Source organism: Aphelocoma coerulescens, chromosome 20, assembly GCF_041296385.1.
Source record: "Aphelocoma coerulescens isolate FSJ_1873_10779 chromosome 20, UR_Acoe_1.0, whole genome shotgun sequence".
Taxonomy (NCBI): Eukaryota; Metazoa; Chordata; class Aves; order Passeriformes; family Corvidae; genus Aphelocoma; species Aphelocoma coerulescens.
Genome location: NC_091033.1, coordinates 10,042,021 through 10,061,899, shown reverse-complemented (window position 1 = coordinate 10,061,899; position 19,879 = coordinate 10,042,021). Strand labels below are relative to the sequence as shown.

Sequence of the window (19,879 nt, the reverse complement as noted above, 5' to 3'; positions counted from 1 at the left end):
AAAATGCAGGAAAGGGAACAGTGAGGAGGAAAGAGTGTGATCTTATCACAAAAGGATAGGTAAAACTGGAGTGAATAGGATAATTCCATTAGGGAATGAAGAAAACTGATCCTGTTAGAGAGCTGTGGGAGCCCAGACAATGCATTCTCAGGAGTGCAGACAAGGGGGTGATGCCATCCTAAAAGGAAAGTTCCTGGTAGCAGTCAGCTCCAAGTGATCAGTTGTAGAATAAATTTGGGTGTGCTCAGCATTTCCATCAACAAAAAGGAGTTCAAACCAGAAAGCCCATGTTCCTGATCCCTAGCTCTTCTGTAAACTTACACCTCAGATAAGTTGGATGTATATGTTGTTTTTCACCTTCCTGAGCAGGATATTAAAAAAAAAAAAAACAACCAAACAAAAAAGCCTTCAAGTCATCACTAAATGATTTTGAGAGCAGGACAAGGGCATTTGGCACTCAGTGCCCCAGCCTGCAATGCTCCATGGCACCACAGCTTGGGAATCTATTATCCCTTCCTCCCCTCACTACCATTCACACATGTGGAAAAAAGGCAATAGTAAGGCTGAAATAAATAAACAAAGATTGCTATTTGGTGGCTGCTGAAATTTATAGAGGGTCACATTATCTACAGCTCAGCAGCTGTTTTCACCTCCTGTTGGCCTGAGAGAAATATTATTTTGTGCTGGCAGAAAATATCAACAGAGAAGTGATGGGCTGAGGAATGGGAGTGAGGAACAACAAAGTTATCTGTGGACTTCAGCAGCAGCTTCCCATCTTACTGAGGCCCTGGGAGAAAGTTTTGCATTGCTAACTTCTCTTCATATTCCAGTCTCCCCATATAGGAATCTTCATTTAGAAGTGATAGCTTTTTTCACAAGCAGAATTGATCATTTTAAGAAAAAAAGCAGCCCAAACCCTGGACTGTAAGAATGTGATGCTTCTTCAGCACGCTGCTGCATCAAGCTAGTAAATCAGGGAGCTGCTTAAAGCTGCACAGCTTCTGCAGACTATGAAAAATTCCACCCCACTGTGATAAAATGAGAGAGAAATCAATATTGAATCTCCTGTAGCATCCCTTGTAATAACACTATAGAACTCCCAAAGTTACAGGGAATTCAATGGCTTTGCAAAAATTACTTGTATTCCCGATCATGTGCTGCAGTGATGAAGTGGGCAGTAAGTCCTTACAAAATTGAGGGGCTCATCTACCAATCTACCTCAGGGAAGTTTTTGTCCCCTCAGCCCCACTCTTTTCCACCACCCTCACTCACATCCTTCTTTTTGGCAGGACTCTCTGGTAACATTGTTCCTGAAAAACAGCCTCCCTCAGCAGCTGCTGTAAAAAACTTCCATGTGTTGAACTGCCTTTTGCAGATCAATTTAAGGAATATAAGCTCAGATCTCATTGTTGCTTTCAACAGACAAATCTGGCCTTTGTGTTTGAGAATCTCATTAAGAATCAGCTTTTAAGTGGACAGAGTGAAACTGTGATCCTGTGCAGAAATGAGACTTCAAGAGTGGCTCTTCATTTATTGGTATGAGAGAAGCTGCTGTGGACAACTCCCTTTTCTGCTCCCTGCTCTCAGCAGAACTCTTGGGCTGCCCCCCATGTGGAAGGCTCAGTTCTTGCAGGCAACAGAATTTAAAATTATTTTGGAGCTGAGAAAGGGCAGTTTCACCCCTGGTGTCCATTTGTTCATTCCTTCCATGCCTGAAAAGCCTGTTGGAAAAATCAACCTGCCAACAAGAAAAAACCCAAACCTGTGGTCCCCTTGAGCCATGAAACCAAGAAGCACGTGGAGTCTCTTAGCACAGATGATACTTACAGGTATGTCTGCTTGAACAAAAGGTTGGTGGGTTTTTCATTGACATGGTAGAGAGGAAATGGATCAAATCCACCAATGAAATCAACTGAAAAAAAATCGAAACTCAAATAAACAAACAAACAAACATGGCCAGAAAGTTGAAAGGAAATGAAAGGAAGGTTTGGTGCATGTCATGGCATAAACACAAAAATTAGTGACGGAACAGAAAAATGATTTTTTTCAGGTATGGATTTCTGGGATCTCTTGGGATGGGCAAACATGCCAAAGAGGAGATTTCAGCTAACACAAAACTTAAAGCAGAGCTAACAAAGGACTCCAGAGAAGCCTCCTTGGGTATTGCCCCCACGCTGTGACTGCACATGAGAGCGAGCAGACAAAGCCGGAGCCGCTCCACGCGGAGCCGAGGGGAGGAAGCTGGGGAACGGCTCCTGAGCGAATGCCAGGGAGAAGTTGGCAGCACAGCACTCCCCGTGAAGGCTCTACACTGAAGGGGGAATTTTCTTGCCCCACTTGTCTTTCCTGCAAGACAACAGCAGCTTTGGAAAACTGCAACCACCTCATTATCTTCAGCTCTGGTATTTTTCGCATCCCCTCTGCCAACTCAATTTCTTTGAATTGTGTACAAGCAGGAACAATGCTTCCCTTCTCCAGTGTTCACGGAAGGGCAGCGTAACTCAGCAGGGAGAGTTCCAAGGGACAATTCCCTTAGTAACCAGGGAGGAATTTTCCAAGGCTGTCTCAGTTCCCTGGACTTTAGGCCGAGCCTGCAGCACAGAGCTGGCCAGCACAGTCAGGGCAGGAGGGGTGTGAGGTGCTGTGATTTGTGACTGACCTCGCAGGCCTTGCCAAAACCCTTTCAAATAGACCCAGTTTGGATTATTTTTTGGTGCCAAGTTAGTGCATTTTGTATGGAAGTGTGAAAACCATCCTGTCCAAGTACCATTTAAAAATAATGGGAGAGTTTTATTAACTATTTAAATGCCTGCTTATTTTTCTTTCCTGAAGGTGGCACTATTATTTTAAATTTAAGCTGAAGAGGTTTGAGGATTTTTACTGATCAAATAATAGAAAAAAGTATTTGGATGTGATATACTGGATGTGAAAAAACCCAAACTTCTTAAAAGACTTCTTAAGGACAACAGATTCTGACAAATTCATCTTGCTGGAGAGCTTCATGCTGATACTGTGATTTTGGGACAACTGACAGGTAATGGGTGAAATCTGTAGAGGTTCTAAGTTAATTGTTGGGATAATTCCCAAATAGTTTCAGTGAAACTTTACCTTTTCTCAGCCATTTTTGAAAGCATTTGAGGATTTTTAAATCAAAACCGGCTGCACTTAAAAAAACCCAAAATTCTAACTTTATTATCTCAGTTGTGGAAGGCCTAAATTGGGAAGAATTGGGAAGAACTGCAATTTTCAGTAACTGTCTAGTACCCTGAACCAACACAAGGCTTATCATGTGAACACCCAAGCATGAGGGCACTCAAAATCCAAGACACTTAAAAGAAAAATCTTAAGTGTGGTTTCTTGTGATACAATACATTGCATTAGCACATCTAAAATATTCTTGCCCACAATTCAGCATTAGTAGATCCCTACTGCTGTGTTTTCTCATGAAAATCACGTTAGCATGAGCTTCCTGATTAATGTGCCTCAGCACTTATAATTACTTCATGCTGCATATCAAAGCAACATTTAAAGGAAACCACAAATGGAAGAGAAAATTAAAACGCAGCTCAAATTTATTCAGGTCACTGGAAGGATCTACCCCTGTGAGTGTGAAATATTGATGGTTTGTCATTGTTAATTATTCAAGCTGGCATTTTAACTCCAAGCTGGGAAACTGGGAGGGAAAGTGAATTTGTTAGTGGGGAAAAAAATACATATCCTGAAATTAACAGCTCTGTGTTTCCTAGATAAAGCTTCCTTCCATGTTTTTGTCTCTCCTAACAAACCCCTACTATAAAAATGAGTTCTGTCAAGTTACTGCTTTACAATATTCAGCAGGGGCTCAGAAATGGAGCTACTTAGCTAATAGAAGAGCTATAGCCTAATTTAAAAAATATTACTATAATGTAGCACCTTCTCTAAGTGCACTGCCAAGCTCTAAAGGAATGATCAATAAAGCCAGGAGAATGAGTTCAGGCAGGAAGGAAGGAAGAAAAAAACATAAGGACGAGGCAGATAAGTAATGCATCTCCTCTCGCTCCTATGAAAACACATTCTTCACACACTTTCAAATATTCAGTTCAAAGCTGTTGTTTTCCAGCTCTCATCCATGCCAGCTGCTCTTTAAAACAACAAAGCTACTTGCACAAACCTAATCAATGCCTTAGAAGAATTGATACTTGGATGTAAAACTTTTGGATGAGATCCTTTGCTGGAGTAAACTGGCCTAGACCCAACCCAGTGCCAAACAAACCGAACTTTGAATTTATTTTAACTCTCTGCATCCATTTTTCTGTTTGTAAAATTACTGGTCTCAAAGGGAGTTTGAGGTGCAAAGCAATCCAGGACCAACTGGATCCCTGCACAGGGCCCACAGACCTCTGAGTCTTCACCCTGACACGTGTCACAGTGACTCACTGTCACTGAAGAGATTTGTGTACCCAACACGACGGAGCTGGCTCCTTCCTCCTCCTCGTAATTCAAACACAGCACTTCCCCTGCTCTTAAATTAAGTGGTCAGATTGGTTCTTGGCAAGAACTCTCATGATCTGCTTCATCCTCAGCTTGTGGCACATGAGGCTCAGCAGGTCTCCCGCTCGAGCCCTGGGCTGAAAGCTTTGTTGTAGGTGCTTTTAATCGCAGCAGTAATATTTCAGAACCATTATTCTCAGGCTATATGAGCTTGAGAACAGAAGCAGCTGCCCAGTTTCTCTAAAGCTTAGTCCAGCTGAGAAGCCAAACCCAAGCTCTTTTTGTGCTCTAAGTGTAGCAGAATTACAGCATCTAACACAGAGTGACACAGGGAAAAAAACCCTCACTGTAAAAATAGCTGATCCTTGAGGGGTAGTTAGTGCCATGACACACAGAGGCAGAGATGGAAAGAAGTCTGATGGCAGCTCAGTCCTGACAGATGAACATCTGAGAGAGAAATAAAATTTACTAAAGCCTTTGCCAAGGGATCTGTTGATAAATACTTACAGCTGTCTTCTTCTTCTGTAAAAACACTAACCACGTAACAGGCGTACACAAAGCCCACCAGCTGGAAAATAGAGAGAATAAATCATTTTAGCATCAGCCAGTGTGAGCCTGGTCAGAACCCACCGGGCACAACTTCAACAGCCACTATTTACACTCAGCTTGGCAGCATTTCTGTAACTGTGGAGCCAAGTCCCATTTGCTGTAGGTGGGGGCAGGTGTCGGTGTCAGGGCAGGCACTGAGGGAGCACACCCAAAGCTCAAGAAGGAAAACTTGCAAGACCCATCCTCACCTTTGGTTTCTTGAATGATTGGCAAGAGCATGGCTTGGCTTTATTGAAACTGAAACTACTGTGCTAAATTAATTCTCTGTAAGAAGTGATGGGGATACAGGAGAGGGCCTTGTGGGACAGAGAACAACAGACAGGAGACACTGAGAGTCAGGACAAGAACTCATGGGCTCAGCATTCTGTCATATGGGGTAAATTACCAATAAGAGGTGAGTAGTTTTTATGCAGGTGAGACAGAAGAGTAGTTAACCATAAAAATGGTGGTGTACTGGCAGAAATGTTCAGAGACACCAAAATCTTTAGTAACTCAGTAGTTTGTAGAAGCTCTAAAGCATCAGAGCTGCCTCCGTTGGCCTCAGTATCAAGGTGTTCCTCAGCCTAAACAGAGAAACAAACTCCTGGTACTATGGGAGTTAAGCATTCCAGATGCAGCAGGGTCTTACTTTGCTTTGCCTTCTTCCTGTTAATCAAATATCCTCCCCATCCTTCATTTTACATCTTTACATAACACCCTGCTTAGCGAGATCCTGGTTGACAGTAACTGTGTTAGTAAAGTTATTGTGAGGCATAATTGTTTTCCACTGTGAACTCAATTCCTGGGAACAGGAGTCAGCCTGTAGCACACAGTGACTCACTCCAAGAGGAGACAGAATGATGCATGGGAGGGCTTGAAAAGTAGAGTCCATTCATTTTTAATATGACAGAAAAATACATCACACCCGAAAACAAAAGGCAAGATAATGAGATTTCTGCTGGGGAGTTATACAACATTTGTGCTTTCTCCAGCTCTCCCTGACAAAACATGCCTCGTTGGGAGGAAATGGAATGTTTTTGTAGCATCACTAAACCATGTTTTTCCTTGAAGTTTTTTTTCTATAATCATATGAAAGAGAAGGCAGCTCACTCCTTTCCTCTTGGGTGAGCCTTATGGGAGCACATCCCAGAACCTCAGTGGAGGAAGGGTAGCTTGGGGGCCTCCCTCATTCCTCTGCTGGGCATTTATGAAACCAAGGCTGCTTCAGGCTCAGTTCCTGTGAGCTACAGGGAAACATAAATCCTCTGGCCACATGCAATGGCCAATCTAATTGTACCTGCTGCCTTTCAGAATTGTCTCAGAGTAGAACTATTACTGTTCAGAGGTAGACAAAGCAAAACCAAACAGAATATCAGAGATTTTTCCTCTCTCCTATTGCTTGTACTGTGCTAACATAAAACCTGGAGATTGGGGTTCTTTCTTGAAGTTTGTGGCAGTTTTTGGGCAGGTCAGAGCAACAAATCTGGGAGGGGTCCAGAGCACAAGGCTGATGAGGAATAGCTGAGGGGGCTCAGGAGAAAAGGAGGCTGAGGAAGGACCTTATTGCTCCCTACGACTCCATCCCTGGAGGGACTTAAAAGACAAGTAAATGTGGCACTTGGGGACAGGTTTAGTGGTGGCCTTAGCAGTACTGGGAGAACTCGATGATCTTGGACAGCTTTCCCAACCCAAAGGAGCGCAGGATTCCCGGCCCGGCCTGGGCTCTGGCCGTGGTGCTGAAGCCCCGAGGCACCTGCTCGTCCCTGGGCTGCGGGACCTGGGATGAGATGTTTTTCCAAGATGCTCTTGGAAAAACAAGAATGCTTTCTGCACGTCCCAGCATTCCATGGGATGTCCAATCACCCATCTGCACACACTCGTCTTCAGCATAAAGGCATTTGAACCCAAATAACAAATCAGGAGTGTGCTCACACACATCCTCTGTACCTGCTTGAGCATTTTTATAGTTGCAAGATCCAGCCTTTTACACCAGGTCAAACAATGCAATTTACACACACAAATAGATCCAAGCAGGAAAGATGCACCCTGAATACAAACCCTGATTCCAAAGGAACTCTAGGATGGTTTTCTCCCTCCCCAGATCTCCCATCACCTCTCAGAGTAGGAACTTTGGGTTAACAGCCATGCAAAGTGGCAGCCCTACATCCACTCATTGTTATTATACTCTATAACACGTAGATGCAAATCTTATGTGATACCTGTGCCAGGAAACTCCTGATGGAATTAACAATGAAAATGATTTACCTGCCCAGTTTATGGGCAGAGTTGGGAGGGATTATCAGCTGTACTGTCACAGCAAACCTGATAAAGCTCTGGACATTTTTCACGGTTCAGAAGCACCAAGCACTGCGATTGACTTGGGAAGTTTGTTTTGCTCAGAAATTAATGCCCCATAACCCTCAACCATCATTCCGCTCACCCCATACATTTTTCACTTTATGACTAAGGTGACTTTTTGCATTCAGAAAAACAAACCAACCAACCAACAACTAGTGAATTAAGGGATTCCCTGAATCTCTAATTCCAGCTTCATTGGAAGGGAAGGTTTCCTTTTGTGATTTCTTCCAGCTCTTGGCTTTGTTTGTATCTGCTTAGTGTTTAAAATTTACTTGTTATTGACTTTATAATTCATTTCTTCTTTAAATGAGTTTCATCAATAAAAAAACTTGTTTATTTAATGGAACTTTTTATTCAAAGAACCTTTGTTTTGTGATCTGGCCAGAACAGGAGAGTTTAAGGGGCAAGGGGGGAAGAGATGTACAACATAAATACAAATTCCATTTTTTTATGTGCTGACCTAAACTGTAATTACATACTCTAAAGGATTCATCTGTAATTAAATAACCTCAAATTAAATAATCTCAAGGATTAACTGAACTCATGGGACTGCCCATGTCTCACCTCTGGAATAAATTATGAATGAAATATAGCTAAAGAGGAGAAATGCTGCTCCTGTTGTCCAGTCCTTTCTCCTGGAAGAGTCTGCAGGAGTGTGAAATGAGCAGACTCCAAGAGACACCAGAAATTCCCTTCTGACTGCATCTTTGACAATGTTGTGTCGAGCCCCCAAACATCACCCAGTTTATCAGCGATTAACACAGAACAGGAAGCTTCACAGAGGCCAACAATTTGGAATCATTTCACCCTTGCTCCAAGTGCCATCTTGGTTGCTGATTTCAATACAAAGGAGGGGTTTAAGCTCTGTATCCCAGGGAAATACCAATAATTCCCAGATCTTTGCAAATTACATTGGGGAGGTGGAAGAGGAGGGAAAACGTCAGCGATGTAAAATGACACTAAGCCTCTGCTCTAATTCCCCAAAGAATGTTCTAGGGCTTTAGCCTCTGCTGCTGTTTCTCTGCTTGTTCTGCATGTTCAGTACCAGCTTTCTCCAAGCTGCAGAAGGATCCGATTATGCTTTTTATTAGGAACACATGTCGAGGGCAGGTGTGCTCTGTCAGCCTGGGAACGCACACGCTGCCCCACAGGAGGGGATGGAGCTGGGGTGTCCCAAGCACTCTGCAGGCAAACAAATAGAGCAGGAAAGACAGGAAGAGACAAGTGTGCTCAAAGGGAATGAGGAAAACATATGTCTGAGCATTCCCCTGCCCCTCAGTCCTCTGAAGTTCACTTTTTAATAGAGTTGAAAACTGTTCATAAAACAGCAGCATTGAACTAATGTGCTGGAGTCAGTAAATTAGAGAAAAACCTGGAGAAAGGGACCAGCTGGCTGCAAGTGTGCAAAATACACCAAGGATGGGAAGGCAAATTTTAGGAGGTGTTACTGTCACTTGTGTAAGATCTTAGCTTTAGTCTACCTCTGTCCTAATGAAGATTCTCCAGCTCTTCTCTCAATAGACAAACTTTCCACTGCTTTTTCCAGCACGTGAATACGTGCAAAGAGAATACGTGCAAAGTCTCTTCTTTCAGGGCAGCTGCACTCCAGACTTCACTTCTAATCAGAGCTAATGAAGTGTGCACACTGTCATCAGTGCAAGTGGAGGAAATGAAGAGAAGTCTGCTATGAGAAAGCAAAAATCGAGCTTGTGAAAGAGCTACTGTGACCAGATAGCCAAAGAGAGGCAATCAAAATCCTTTAATTCCTTGACCTTCTTTACTCTTTGGATGCAATTTCAACCACTGAAAATCTACCTTCTGCCAAGAGGAAGGCATCTCTTGTGCGTTGGTTCTCACATAACATCTGCTGTCAAGGCTTGTATTGCTGCCTTCCTGGGAACCTTCCAACCTGTCAGTCGGAGTGAAAACAACAGACAGGCGGGCAGCGAGTTCTGGCGGCTGGGAAGACATTTCCAATTTCTACCCCATTCAGCAGAGCCTCAGGAAAAGCCTCACCCTCCCCACTCCCAGAAGTACCATATGGACAGCCCAGAGCTATGCCAGGTATTTCAGAGCTGGGAATCGCTCCTGCCCCTGCTGGCTGGCGAGCTGGGGACATGCAAGATGAATCCTTGCTAAGGCAAAAGCAAAGCAGAGTCTTGTCTTGACAAAGTAGTTGCTGCTGCATTTCCTACCTGGTTTGGTAGGATTATCTTTACAATTCATTTCTATACCAGTAAAGACTTTTAGATGTTGCCACAAGGAGTTTTTTCTCCAATGTGCTTTGTGCTAAAGCATTGAGAAGGATTTTCCTATTGGGCCCTACAGCAACTTGTATCATGTGTGGTGACTAATATGCCCAAATTTGATTGCATTCTAGATTAAAGGAATTGCTTTTGCCTTCAAGGAGTACAGACAAGCTCCAAGCAAAAGCAGACTGAGACCTTATGTATCTTCAAATGTATGCCCAGGAGCAGGATGATAGAATCAGCAGGAGTCAAGCTGACAGCCAACACTGTGCTCACCATATGGGTCCAGGCTTGCTTTCCCTCTGCTTTGGCATGCAAGACTGAATTCAGGAAGCCTTGCCCCAAGTACACAACCCTGCAGTACAGTCCCTCAATAGTCTCAAGGCACTTCAACTTCCAGGAAAACAAAAGAAAGTGTTCACAGCTGGGCACTGCATATTCAAACAGCGTGGATTTCACAGTGCTGTATCTGGGGTAAAAACCAAACAAAGCAGAACACACCCCCCCCCACCCCACAACTTCTAAAAACCATTAGACAAAGCAAAAACACGCTACTGAAAGCACAGTTTTGCCTGTCCCTTGCCCTTCCTAACAGGGAACTGACTATTCTGCTCCCAGGCAAGGAGGGAACTAGGTCATGTCTCTTGCTGCATCCCCTGAGCCTTCAAGTTGCTGGTTGTGTTTTTTTACTATTGATCTGTGTCCCTGCCTGTCTGCAGCACTTTACCTGCCAGCACTATGGGGACAGCTGCCTGTAATAAAACCTGCCTCAAAGTGAGATAAAGAGAACAGAAAAAGATACTGGCAGGGATCAAAGAGTTTGACCCTCAGAAAGTAAAAAGGGAGAGAACCGGCTGACTGCTTTCAGGCAAGGTCTGAGGGAGAAAGAAGACTTGCTTTTTGCCTGACCTCAAAGCAGAGAGGAAAAGCTCCATTTCTCCCACTGCATGACAAAATTACACGAGCATTTCAGAGCCAGCAGTTACAGACCTGGGGCTTCAATACTCTGCTTTTATTACAGGACAAGTAGAAATTTAGTTCACTGCATAGCTCAGCTCACATGGGTTTCTTGCCTACAAGTATTTTAACCCCATTTCCAGGGTTTAAGATTCAAACATTTATTGCACCTTAAATCTCAGGGAGAAAGAGAGACAAAATATTTCCCTAAATCCTATTTTGTCTTATATTTCCCTCCTGTCTCCCCATCTGGCCCTTAGTGGTGTTTTGCAGATGCACAGAGAATGTTGTCAAGTGCCTTTGGGAAGAAGCAAAGGAAAAGCCACTGCCAGAGAGTGGGTGCTATATATCAGTGTGATCACTCAGCCCAGGGCCACGTGCCTAAGTCAATAAGCTGCCAAAACCCAAAGATCTACTCCAAACAAACTCAGGACCATTTGCTGGCTCAACCTCTAGCCCAGGGAACAGGGGCAGTGCCAGCTCAGGAGTTCAGGAAGGATTCTAAGAGTGAGAAACCTCTGTGCTTTAAAAAGGGATGTTCTGACTGCAAAGTCTGTCCTTGTTTCACCAGATTTAGGTACACCACCGATCCTGTTCCACCTAACAGCCCTTTCTAAAAGACACCAGGCTCTGTTCTCCTGAACACACAGGTTTGCCTTTCTCACACAGAGCCATGAAGCAGCTCACAAACAGTTTCATGCAGATCATCTTCCCCAAAGGAGAACCGACGGAATATTAACAGCCAGCACACGTGCCAGGGAGCCCATCCAACTCAGGAAACAGGAGCTTCTGCCTCTGCCTCTTCTCTGTGACAAGAAAGGGGACTGAGCCTTCCCCCCTCCCTGCAGTTCACTGGGTAACACAGATCATCCCAGCTAATAGGAAATGCAGGATCAGGACAGTGGAAAGTTGTACCAAAAACGTGCAGAGAAGTACTTGGCACTCCAGAAACTTGAAAAATCTGTGTTATCCTTCAGCATTTAAACAGGGCAAGTTGCCTTTCTTTTTTTAAGCCAAAACTGAAAGCCAAAACATGAATGGTTCCCCAGTTCACACTTGTAACTAAAGCCATTAACCCCAAAATAACAACCCAAAGCAGATTAGAGATGTGGGCTACAAAATGCAAGAGCACCACTGAAGCAAGGGACACAATGGACATTTTGTTTCAGTTAATTTCACAGGCAAGTGAGAGACAATTAAGAGTGAACATTAGGGACACTGCATTTTTGCAGAGTACTTTCAAAAGCCTGAGGAAGACACTGATGAGGAAAGAGTGGATGAAAACATTTAGTGAACGTATCTTGGGTATCAGCAGAAGGAAAATGTGCTGCTTACTGCCTCCTAGAAGTTTATTTCATTTCCTGGGGATCCTTCACAACAATTGTGCAGGTATGTGCTCCACCACCCATCACTGAGTCATGGGGAGTAAGAGCAATCCTTCACAGAAACATGGAATTGAGGTTGGAAGAAGCCTTTTAAGATCAGGTCAATCATCAACCCAGCATCACTGCCACATTCATCACTAAACCATGTCCTCAAGTGCCATACCCACACATTTTTTGAACACTTCCAGGTATGGTGACTCCACCACTTCCCTGAGCAATCTGCTCCAGTGCTTTACAACCCTTTCTGTGCAGAAATTGTGCCCAGTATCCAAACTAAACCTCCTCGGTAGAATTTGACACCATTTCCTCTTGTCCCATCAAAACTTTTGCTGTTGACCCTCCTCCAGAAGGGTCTCTGTCCTTGTCAAAACATGAATTCTCACACCCCAACAGGGACTCAGGACCATTTGTTATTGTATGGTTGCACAGATGCATTACTTCAGGCATCAGATTGCTGATACCCATTTCCAATTCTTTCAAGCAATATTTTTTTTGAAAGAGAGAACAGGAGGACAATCAAACAAAACACATTTACAGAGGCTTTGGCAATCAGACAATACAGAAAGTGGTGGAAAATACAGGCCAAGCTCTGTGCCTGGGAAAAAACAAAGCCAAACAGCATCTCCTCAGGAACTGCTGCCCCTCAGTGAGGCACTCACCGCGATGAGGATCTGGAAGGAGCTGTGCATGACCTCGATGTAGCGGTACTCCAGGGCACAGCCGATGACAGAGATGTAGGAATGGTTATCCAGCCCCTTGATGCCAGACATTGGAGCCTCCTTCCTTACACAGCCAGGGCCATTTTCACTCCACCAGGACTGGTGCCGGGAGATGTTGAATGTCAGGAGTTCGCTGTCCTAAAGAGGAAAGTGGCAAAGAGTTCTCTGTTTACTCTGAGAGTGTCAGACATGCTGTCAGATGGAGTGCATACTAAAATAATGGAAAACTAGAAGTTTCCAAATCCCCGCTCTCAAAACACGCTAGCACAGATCAAAGCACATTGGCTTGATATTCCTTCAAAAAATCATGGAATGGTTTGGTTTGGAAGGGACCTTAAAGAACATTCCACTATCCCAGGTTGCTCCCAGCCCCATCCAACCTGGCCTTGGACACTTCCAGGGATGGGGCAGCCACAGCTTCTCTGGGCACCCTGTGCCAGGGCCTTCCCACCCTCACAGGGAACAATTTCCTCCTATTATCTAACCTAAACATATTTCCCAGGCAGGCTGCAGTGGTGAGAACCATTCCTGAGGCAGCCCTGCAACAAACCTTTTCCACCACCCTGTAGCGCAGTTTGGACACAGGCTGCAGACCCAAGAACACTTTGCTAGTGGTTTCTTCACCCAGAAAAGAACCCTCAAGTTTTGGCTTTGGGAGACGAACCTTACAACTCTAAAAGAAAAAGATAAAAAAGGCAGCACTAAGTGTCCTGCCAGGGTCTTCCCAGCCTGGGAATCAACACAAGCAACTGAAAAATATGAACTTTATAACCCCAAAGTGAGCTTCAAAACCCAACAGATCTTCCTCTGTTCCTAGCTTTTAACACATCTGACAAGATCCTGTACCATTTTTGCCTGATTTCCTTCCACACTCCTCACATCTGGTGCTTCTGCATCTCCTGCCAGCCCTACCCAGACGAGCTGACCTCACAGTGCTGACTGCAGCTTCTTGTAAACACCTCCCCTGTAATTCTTCATCAACTTTACCTCAAGAGGCTTTTTGTTTTGCTCCCTTGTCTTTGCTAGTTAAGTTCTTTAAACCAGTTGAGGGGGTTACAGAGTGAAATGCCACACAAGGAGTGCAGGGCTTTGGTGTGCAGCCAGACGTTCACTTAAAAATGGCCACACTTTCCTCACACTTGAGAAAAGAGCAGTATTTGTGGGAATACTCAGTAGAGCTCTGGGATTTTGTGCTTGCAGAACATGGCAAAGCCCTCCTGCAGGTAAAAGACAAACTCAGGACTGGCTGAACAGCTGCATCCCTTCATGGATGAGTGCCAAGTTCTGGCTGACCGTGAAGCCCTCTCAGGTCACTTTGATGCAGAAAAACAATCCCTTTTGACCAGAAAACAAGGCAAGAGGTTGGAAGGTTTGTTCTGAAGGATAGATTAAAAAATTTGAAGGCAGAGAATCCGTATCTCTACAGAGAGATGAATGCTGGATATACACACGTTGCCTACCCGTTATTAAAGGTTTTAGCACCTATCCATAAACTATTTCACACTGCTCATGCCAGAGTCCTGCACAGTCCCAGGAGGAAAGCAGTGGCTCCCAGAACAGCAGCAGTCAGAGCTTGGGATATTCACACTTCCCGACATGGAAAACCTCACATGGCAGCTCCTTTCTGTCAGCTCCCCGTAGAGTCAAAAGGAAAAACAGATTCAGAACAGCTTATCCAAGCCCCTGCTCCAAACTACCCTCCGGAGACAGGGCCTGTCTCCACAGCCAACACAGGAGCCAAGCCAGGCAGTCCTGCAGATATAAAACATGGACACAGAAAAGCATATCCAGGGCCAAACTCGAGTCCCAGGGGCGGGAATCTGAATGCCAGCCAGAGAACCAGTGACCAGTCACCAAGTGCCCCACTCTGCACCCTGCGTGGGGACCCTCCATCCACCACAGACACCCAAAACCAGCCCACAGAGCCCTTGCTCAAATCTGCTGCAGGAAGCACGTGCTGAGAAATGTGGACAATTAAGTGAGAAGACAGCTGCCAAGCTCCTGACCGCAGCAGATGGCATGTGCTTCACAGGAGATGGAGGAGGGCACGGAGACGGAGCGTGGCACCGGGGCAAAAGCAGCCAGAATAGCAAAGACGATAGGGAAAACCCAATTAACAGTTGGGAGTTCAGCCCTCTCCTGGCCTTCACCCTTCAGTGGCCCATAGATAGCTCAAAAAGTCACCAAAATACAGCTTTTCTGCAAAGCTTGTTCTTTTTCCCGCGAGTTTGCATGTTCTGAGGCTCATGGATTTTCCCCAGCCAAAGCTTTTTTTCCTGGAGACAGCCAGCCCTCCAAGTGGCTGGGCTCTTCTCCCTCTTGCAAGCCACTCACTGCTTTGGCTGGGGAAAGAAACAATCATCTTTCTCAAAAAACAAAACAAAACAAACCCTCACCAACAAACAAACAAACCAACAGAAAAAAAAACCCAAAACAACCAAGAAAGCCCCCAACTGAATTCCTGTTTCTTTGCCTGGGGCTCCCCCCAATTAGCACAGAACCAAAGCTGTTCCCCAGGGCACCACAGGATCTACTCTCAACCTCAGTCCCCAGGGCTTCCCTCTCCCAGCTCACAGATGGTGCCTTCCCAAACCTTCTGCCTCACTGATGCAGACAGACCCCTCAGTGTCTTCTCTGCTCCTTACAGAGGCATCAGTGTCAGTCTGGCAAAGTAAGAAACAGGCTGCTCTCCTTCTAGAATCTCCCTTTTGTCAGCCCTCAGAGATTTGGCTCTGGCTTAACTTTGCTGCAGAAGCTGAACTTGCTTGTAAATTCAGCCTGGAAAAGCAGAACAGGAGTGGCCGGAGGTGGGCAGGTGGAGGAACAGGAGGTCCTAACCAGCACTCACTGTTTTTTGCCTGCAATCACACTCCAGCTCTGAGCAAAAAAGAAAAAAGAAAAAAAAAATTAAAAAGTTATGCATCAGTGAAGAGCAGATTGGAAAAACGGAGCACATTTGGATTCTAAAAGCGCCACAACGCCTCAAACTCATGAGCCATCCATGTCTCAGATGTGAAGTGAATACCGACTGCTCACTGGGATCAGGGAATGTCCCTGTGTTCAGAGCCACCTTCCTGAACCAGCATCTGTCTGGAGCACGAGGGCAGCACGAAGGAGAGCTGTTCCTTTGCCCGTGTCCCTGGCTGGATGCCCTCGGGGGATACCTGTGTGACGGGGCACAGTAAAAAAAGCACTCAAGAAAAATCCCTTAATTGACCTCCCGTTGCTCAGAATTGAGCTTGCTGGGAGACTACGAAAACAACTCCAGGATGTCTCCTGTGATTTGCCAGCTGCGTTTGTGAGAAGACAGTCGGAGAGAAGTGAAACCACGAATTAGAACAGCACACAAAAATCAGGAGAAAAGAACCAGTTTTAGGAAGGTTTAGGGAACAGCTGTTTGCCAAAAGCTTTCTGCGATGCATTTGAAATCTAAACGCACTGAAATGCTCCCAGAAGTGGAATGTGGGTTGGGAGATGTTGATCAGCCCCAGCAGTGAGCCAGCAGGGAGAGGGATCTGTGTGTGCCTGCCCTCCCCTCGTCTCTTGCCAAGGCAATCGCTGCCTCTTTAACCTCCGCCCTGGAGAGAAACACGAGCCAGGAGCGATCCAAGCTCCTTCTCGCGAGCACGTTGAAGGCCAGCCGAAAACTCACATCTCACTCCGAACTGTTGTAGCACCTGGCTGCCACCCGTTTGCCACCAGGGTGAGAGGGAAGACAACAGCACTGAAACTGCAGCACCTACATTTCACAGAGCCTGTTTTCCCCACCGTGTCCCACGGGAAACTCACACCTACCTCCAACACCCACAGAGCCAGCTGCGTTCCTTTGCTAAAATAGCTTCCTGAAAGCTGTTCTGAAATTATTTTCTAAGGGACACTATCAGAGATGGTTTTATTTCTTGTTGTTAACAGACTTCTGAACTGCCTCCCCCAAATTTCCTTAATTATCAGGCAAAACCACACTATGACAGCTCTGGAACAAACTGAACCTCATTTGGGAGCCACCAGAGCTTGACAGCAGAATCACTTAAAATCTTTTTAGATGGAAACATTTCTTATTAAAATAGGAAATATAATGTTGGTCTTTCAGTCCTGCGTTCTGAGTAGCTGCATCACCTTGAGACACAGAAACACTCCTAGTGGCTCTCACTGCTTGGTGACAATGCCACAGCATTTAAAAGCCAAATCCCAGGCTTCCAGGTTCTAAATTTAGAAGGACCTGAGGGACAGTTTTACGTACACATGCATTTATCCATCCTTCTCAGCATTTTAACCAGGTACAAAGTCATCCCAAGATGCCATCCAGATTCTCTGAAATACAAATAACCCCCATCTGACTCACAAGGGCTGCTTCCATTTCAAGAGGAGATTTAGACCACCATGGCTCTGGATTCAGATCAAAGCAGTGCACAGACAAGAGAGAATATAAAGAAAGGATAAAAAAAAAAAATTAGAAATCACCATTCAAGATGAATAATCCCAGAGGGAAAAGACAAAGGAATACATTGAAATACAGGACACCAATTCCTCAAACCTCTCTGAACATTTCTCAAGTACATGATGAAGAGTCAGTCAGCATGGCAGCTGGACAGACAGATGCTCATATGTCTTAACAGCAGGATTTTAATAATTAACTCAGACTGAGGGGTTGCAGGAGGGATGTGTTTCACGCTCGAGTAGACAGGGAAAAGCTTAACCTATTATTGCAAACACAGTCTGGAAACTTCAGAGCTAGCTCCCAGCAATTCACCTACCCCAAGGGGTCACACGGACTCAGGGAAAAGAGGGAGATGGGAAAGGAGGAGGAACAGCAACCTGGAAATTCGGCTGTGAGCCCACCACAGAGCAGTGGCACAGCCCTTGGAGATGCTGCGTTTCCCCCGCACGCTGCAAGCGTGCTCAGGAGTACGAGCAGAGCAAGTCAGCAAGGCAAGGCTGCCAAAAGCTGCTCAGAGACACATCACCACCTCCCTGCCAGTGCTGAGGAGCAGCCCTGCAAATCCAGGCTGCTCCAGCACTCGCCTGCTCACTGGCAAAGCAATTCCAGGAAAGCTGGCACAGGCTACGTGCTTGGGGAGGCCCTTCCAGCAGCAAGGGAAGTGCTTCCTTAGACACTTGTGCTGATCCACCTGTGTCTGGCCACCCAAGGAAGTTCTGCTGGGCCATATTTCACACTCTTACTCCTGCTAAGAAAAGATTCCAAGATAAAAAACCCTGGCAGGAGAGAAAGACAGAAATCAGGTCAGTTTAGCTCTTCCAAGAAGCAGGGAATAGATTCAGCGATCAGTAAAGTGTATTTTCCTTTTCAATAAAAAACTCGGTGTAACTAATGATTGGTAGCTGGTTAGTAATTAGTTACAACTCCCCTGAGCAGGGCTGACCAGAACAGCATCCTCAGGCATTCCATGGACAGGAGACATGGAATGGACATGCTGGAACAACCTGGAGGATAAAGGAGCACTTCAGGAAATGTGAAAGACAGGAGGAAAGAGAGGGTGAGAAGTGGTGGCAGACAACACAAGGGAGGAAAGAGGCAGCAGAGAGCAATTACTCGGCAAGGGAAAGCAAACATCCAAATTGCACCTAAAGCCCTTATTCTACTGGTGACCTAAAGTTTATAACTGAGAGATTGTCTCAACCCCTTTGCCAAATCATTCATGGGCTGACATGGGACCGTGCGAGCTCTGGCTTCTGTCCATTAAATCAGCCAGCCACCCAAAGCAAGGGGGGCATAAGAACAAAGTCTCTACTCTTGTGAACAGCACTTCCCTGCTCCCATGCTGTATTCCTTCACCACTGTGAAAGCAGATCTAGGCAGCAGAGCACAAAGAATTATTTGCAACAAGTGCACATAACTGTTTCCTCATCTTTTCAATTCCCTGGGCTTTTCCTAAATTTGTTACATCGGAAACACTTGAATCCTTTCTCCCTTCTCACCCCACCTGAGTTATCACCTGTCTCAGTTGCACTGGGCTGTCATTACCAGGCACCAAGTTAACAAGCTCCATTCTCTCGAGTTCCTTGCCCTTTCTGCATTCTGTCACTGTACATGAGCTGCTGACAGAGCTCATCCTGGCAGGCTGCCCTTGTCAGAACTCAGCAGGGTGAGTGCAGGGCTGGCAGGAATGCTGCTCTCCCACTGCCCCAGGCTCACCAGCAATCACAGAGGAAACAGCACCCTGAAGACCACCTTCAGAGCTCTCAGCCCCTTAAGGGACTCGCACAGGAGCACAACCCTGTCCAAGCACTCCCCAGTTTGTTCATGCTCAGTCTAATAGTTAATGAGTTAGTGTTTATCAGACCAGTTCCACCAGCCTCACTCCACCAAAGCTCTTCTTCCAATATTTGCAATTTCCCTGCCTACTGCCAGGCTCATGGTCAGCTTTGACTTCTTATCAGGACTAGAGGGCAGTCTCCTCCCGAGGGCCCTGGGGGCACACAGAGGTACCTGCATCCCTGTGCCATCCACTCCCGGCTGACACTGCCCTGCCCTTGCCCAACACTTGTACATCCAAGCCCAGATGTCCTTCCGGCGTCGGATCCCACGACTGAGATCAATAAAACACCAGCTGGCTTTAGATCAGGTTTCCAGAGATGCAGCAGGACAGCCCAGCCTGTGAAGCACCACAGTGTCCTACAGAAGCCTCAGCTCCTGCTTCAGGTGGATCTTTTGGTCTCCTGTGGAAGCGAAGATTTGTTTTGCCACTACAAAGCCCCAAATTACTTCAGTGAAAGTGGAGGAGGATGGAAAGCAGCATCATTAGTTTTCCTTACAAAACAGCTTTTTAAAGTGAAAATAACTCATTAAGAACAGAGGCAAGGCTGTCAACTCCTTAACAGCCAAACAAGCACAAATTCTCTCTTGGTTTTGCTGGTTGCCACTAAATGAACTAATTTCTCATTGCAGCCTGAGAGGGAAGTCCACTGAGTCAGTTACAGCTTACACTGCAGTCCAATTCTGCAAAAAATGTCCCCAGTCACCAGTGTCACCATGTAGGCTAAATAAAGCCTCTCTGTGTGCTGGCTTGGCTGAAACGAGCCCCAGCACAGAGCAAGGTTACCAGGTGAAGCTCCTCTGTGGTACAAAAAAGGGGGGTTGTGGTGCTGTTTGAATTGCAGAACAGCAACCCGACGTGTTGCAGGGCAGGTTGGG

At 45.6% G+C, this 19,879-nt stretch overlaps 1 protein-coding gene across 5 annotated transcripts in view; it reads right to left on the bottom strand.

Moving 5' to 3' along the window:
* The window catches only part of NKAIN4 (sodium/potassium transporting ATPase interacting 4), a 51,492-nt gene that overhangs the window by 4,748 nt on the left and 26,865 nt on the right, over positions 1-19,879 (bottom strand). The window contains exons 4-7 of one of the 5 annotated variants that reach the window (XM_069034293.1): positions 13,277-13,399; positions 12,667-12,864; positions 4,978-5,038; positions 1,828-1,912 (exon numbers count right to left, since the gene is read on the bottom strand). In XM_069034293.1, coding sequence (XP_068890394.1) covers positions 1,828-1,912; positions 4,978-5,038; positions 12,667-12,864; positions 13,277-13,399 — 467 coding nt within the window. Of the gene's footprint in view, positions 1-1,827; positions 1,913-4,977; positions 5,039-7,716; positions 9,326-12,666; positions 12,865-13,276; positions 13,400-19,879 lie in introns of those variants that run through there. The other 4 variants (XR_011156080.1, XR_011156079.1, XM_069034296.1 and 1 more) reach the window with 4 other exon arrangements.